The following is a 4,226-nucleotide window of genomic DNA, read 5'->3' on the forward strand; positions in this document are numbered from 1 at the left end:
TTTTTAAAAAAAAAAAAAAAAAAAAAAAAAAAAAAAAAAAAAAAAAAAAAAAAAAAAAAAAAAAAAAAATTAAACTTTTTCACACATTCTTATTTTATTCAAACCTATCTTGCAATTCAGCTATTACCATTGCCTTCGTTATTCTTAATTAGTGAATCGGGGCCTTTTTTGTCCAAAGGTCTACTTGAAAACCCCTCGTCCCTCATTTTCGCTTTTCCTTGGACCAACTCACCTTTCCCATCAGCAAAACAGGTCCCACTAACTTCTGTTTCACCTCTCTCTCTCTCTCTCTCTCTCTCTCTCTCTCTCTCTTCTCTGTCACTCTTTCCCTCTTCCCCTTATCACTTCTACCTTCTACCTTCTCTACTCATCTCTTCCCTCTCTCCCTATCTCTTTCTTATCTCTCTCCCCCTTAGCCCATTGCCAGTGGTTATCAATACTGTTGGTTGTCAGGTTCAGGTCTGATAATCATTATGAACTGTTGAGGATAGTCAGCATGGTTTATTTGATAATAGCTTATTCCATAGCTTATTTTTTTCTTTAAGTGTAGAATTTGTATTTAGTGACTAATATTCAGAATTATCATTAGAATTACATTTAATTGTTGTAGATTTGGTTAGCTTGATATCACAAACATAGATAGAAGTCCTCTCTCTTAGCACCAGTAGGAAAGCAAACCACCAAAGGCATCCACCAAATCTCTTTGGAGATTAGAATTCAGGGAGTGACTTCCTGGTACTGATAGGACAGGATGTGTCAGCAGAATGGGGGGAGGAAGGTGACCATGCCAGTGCAGTTGCTTGGGCCTGTGGCACTCATAGCCATATGCACAGGGCACCTTCCTCTTTTCCATTCATTTTTCTTATCTCCCTTTTTTAATTATTGATTGTTATTTTTGTTTTTATTTGTAAGAGTAAACATACTGAGAAGAAAAATAATAATTTTTATGTCTTTCTATTAATTAATTAATTAGTTTATTTATTTATTTATTTATTTATTTATTTATTCCCCACTTGAAAACTTTTATCACAGGCAGTCTAAAGGATATAATGATTTAATTCAAACCCTATACTTGCAATATCAGTCTATTACAGCATTAATGAAACCTGTCAGATAGTTAATATAAACTTCATAATTTAGTAAAACATGAATAAACAGTGTGAAAGTGAATCCAGTATTATGATTGAATGAAAAAAGCAAGCAAGGTCATAACATTTGCACACCAAACACTGCCTCCAAGATAGAACCACCTCAGAGTCTTACACGGCTGGTATTGGTGCCCTTTCAGGGACCAAGCTAACAGACCTATCCCCATCTACAGCAGGGTAACTTAGCACTTCTCTTCCAGGAACCTATCTGCCATACAGGACCGGGAAATTTGCTGTTACTCCATATCGTGCAAGGAGAAGGACAACATAGACATCACCTTGCAGTGGCTTATCTCCCACTCCAAGTCCGGAGGCCGTTAGAGCTGACCTGAGAGCTGTGGTATTCCGTGAGGGTTTGGATGTCTACTAGCAGTGTCCACAGATTCCAAGGGGTTGTCAGAGTGTGTTGCTGTCCAATCTCATTTCCCGGAGGACGCAAGATAATGATCGTACGCGTGCAAAGTTGGGGGGGGGGGGATATGTTGGAGAGAGACATATGTCAGGGGAGTGAATTTTGCTATCCTTCATTTTGAACCATCTTAGGCAATATTGATTTTCTCAGTATACTAAGATATATTTCAGAATTGATGCTTTGCTAGGAATTGGTCATCATATTTATATTGATGTATGGTGTGTTGTGAGAGCACTTATATAGATATTGCTTTTTGTGGATCTTTGTATTTTTTTTATTTTTCCTTTTTTTTCATAGTTGCATATTATTGTCTGTCAGTCTATGTTTACTTAGTAAAGAATAATATCTTCGTAAGCAAAGAAAGAAGAGGAAAAAAAAAAAGTTGTATATTGGCATATATATTTTAAATTGTCTTATCTGTTTATTAGCAAATTCAGAATCATTTTGTTGTAAGTGGAAAGTGAGAGTGATCGCTACAACATTGTTTGCAGTATAATCAGGCAGCCATTATAATCCTTATCCTTCTGAGATATTGTAGTTGTTTTCCACACTTAAATGTAATTCGGTAATACTTTTTATCCAGATGAATCTATTCGAGATTGCAATGAGAAAAATATCAATTATATTGTTTATAGCATGAAACAGATTAAGTGGTGGATCTTTTCTCTCATACATAGTGTATGGTGACCCTTGATATGACTGTGTATCATTTGGTCAGTTGTGTGTATGACAGCTCTTTTTTGTGTATTCTGGCATGTGAGTGTACCAATGATTAAGACCATTTTTTTCTGTATATTGGTCTGGTGTAGTATATTTTTAGATCATAGTGATTTAAGGATTGTTATGTATAGATCGAGGGAATGAGAATTAACAGTCCTTAATTACAAAATAGTCAGGGTGGTGGAATCTGACGTCAGTATAAAATTTTGGATGATTTGAATTTGTGAATAACCATTTATCATCTTTTATATTGTTGTAAGGTGCGGGTTTGACTACTTCTGGCCATTTTTTCTCAAGTGTCAGTTGAATGAAACAAGACTTCGATATGTGAGGTAACAGTCACTGAATTCCTCATGTTATTTTTTAGGAACACTGGTCAGAAGTAAATGTAAGATGTGGTCCGTCAGTTGAACATGACTGTCATAATCCCTTTTCTGTGTGGTGCATTACAGTGTTTTCCTGTTTCTTGGCTGTATATATTTTTACTGATACTTTGAGCTGATAATTGTCAACTACACATATCTCTGGCAACAACTATGGAACTGCTAAAACCGTCATTCGTGCACGCAACTTTTAAGTTCTTTGAGCAGATTAAAACTTAACCACAGTATGCAAGGTATTTAGTATATATATATATATTTCTTTTATAGTCATTGTAAGGGTCTAGTGCTGGAGAAATTTGTGAGATCTGAGGAAGCTGTGAAGTTTTTTTTTCTTTCTTTCTTTCTTTTTTTCTCTCTCTTTTTTTCTTTCTGTTTTTCTTTTTTTTTCAGATTTTCTTTTTTTTTTCACTTTTTTTCTGTCTGTCTGTTCTTTTTTTCTTTCTTTCTCCTCCCCCCCCCTCTTTTTATACATTTATGTATGCTTGTATATGAATATTTGTGTATATGCATATCTGTGTGTTGAGTTTTACCCAGTATTTGCTTGACAACCTTTCCAGAGTATGTGTGTGTGTGTGTATGCAGTTGTTCATGTTCTTAATTATATATACTTATATGGATGCATGCTTGTGTATGGATGTATGGATGTGCATATTTGTATGATTTTATATATATATATATATATATATATATATATATATATATATATATATATATATATATATATATATATATATATATATATATATATAAAATTATTTGCACATATATGCATGTAAAAAGGTTGATATAATAGACATGCCTTTCTACAAATACATTATTATGCATATATAAAAAAGGAATGAAAGAACTTAAATAAATGCATATATGTAGAAACTTAATGCATAAACATTTGTCACAACATACATGCATACATAAACATACATGGATAATTTAGATATGTTTTTTGACCAGTTGATCCAAGAAAGAAATCAGATTAATTATTTATGTATCAGGCTTTCATAAACTCAGAATGTCAGATTCCAAACTTCAATGAAGAAAAGCTTTGTTACTGAAATATGTACTCTAGGGAACAGAAAAATGAAGAGAATGACATTTTGATATGTATAACTAGGATCGAAAGTCTCAGTCATAGAGAGGGAAAGTTAAAAGTGATTTGTGATTATTATAAAACGTTCCAGTAGTGTTATCGAATCATTACAGAGGAATCTTCATTTATATTTAGAGAAGAAAATAATAAATAACTAATTTTTCTTTTTCTTTTTACTTTTTCTCCCTATTTCTTTTCAGTTTTTTTTTTCTCTTATTTCTTTTTTTTTTTCTTTTGGATATCTAATAACAGTTTTATTATTTGATGGCAATTTATCTGATCTGAGAAGGTAGTAAACCTTGCATAAGTGACAACAGTTATGGATTTAGTCTGTGATGTTTTGTTGATACCATATAGATTTAAGATATGTTCTCTAGTTTTCTTTTAACAGCAGAATGATAGTGAGCCATGAATATAAGATTTCAGATCTGTCTCTTGTCGTATCTTTCATCAACACACATTTGAAACCTGATGAT

General features: G+C 32.8%; 1 protein-coding gene across 1 annotated transcript in view; it reads left to right on the plus strand.

The window, feature by feature from the left end:
• LOC119572421 (ADP-ribosylation factor-like protein 8B-A) overlaps positions 1-2,910 on the plus strand; it is an 11,266-nt gene extending 8,356 nt beyond the window's left edge. The window contains 1 exon segment of the mRNA XM_037919538.1: positions 1,335-2,910. Coding sequence (XP_037775466.1) covers positions 1,335-1,469 — 135 coding nt within the window. The 3' untranslated portion in view covers positions 1,470-2,910.
• The last annotated feature ends 1,316 nt before the right edge of the window (positions 2,911-4,226 follow it).

This window comes from Penaeus monodon, chromosome 4, assembly GCF_015228065.2.
Source record: "Penaeus monodon isolate SGIC_2016 chromosome 4, NSTDA_Pmon_1, whole genome shotgun sequence".
Lineage (NCBI taxonomy): Eukaryota > Metazoa > Arthropoda > Malacostraca > Decapoda > Penaeidae > Penaeus > Penaeus monodon.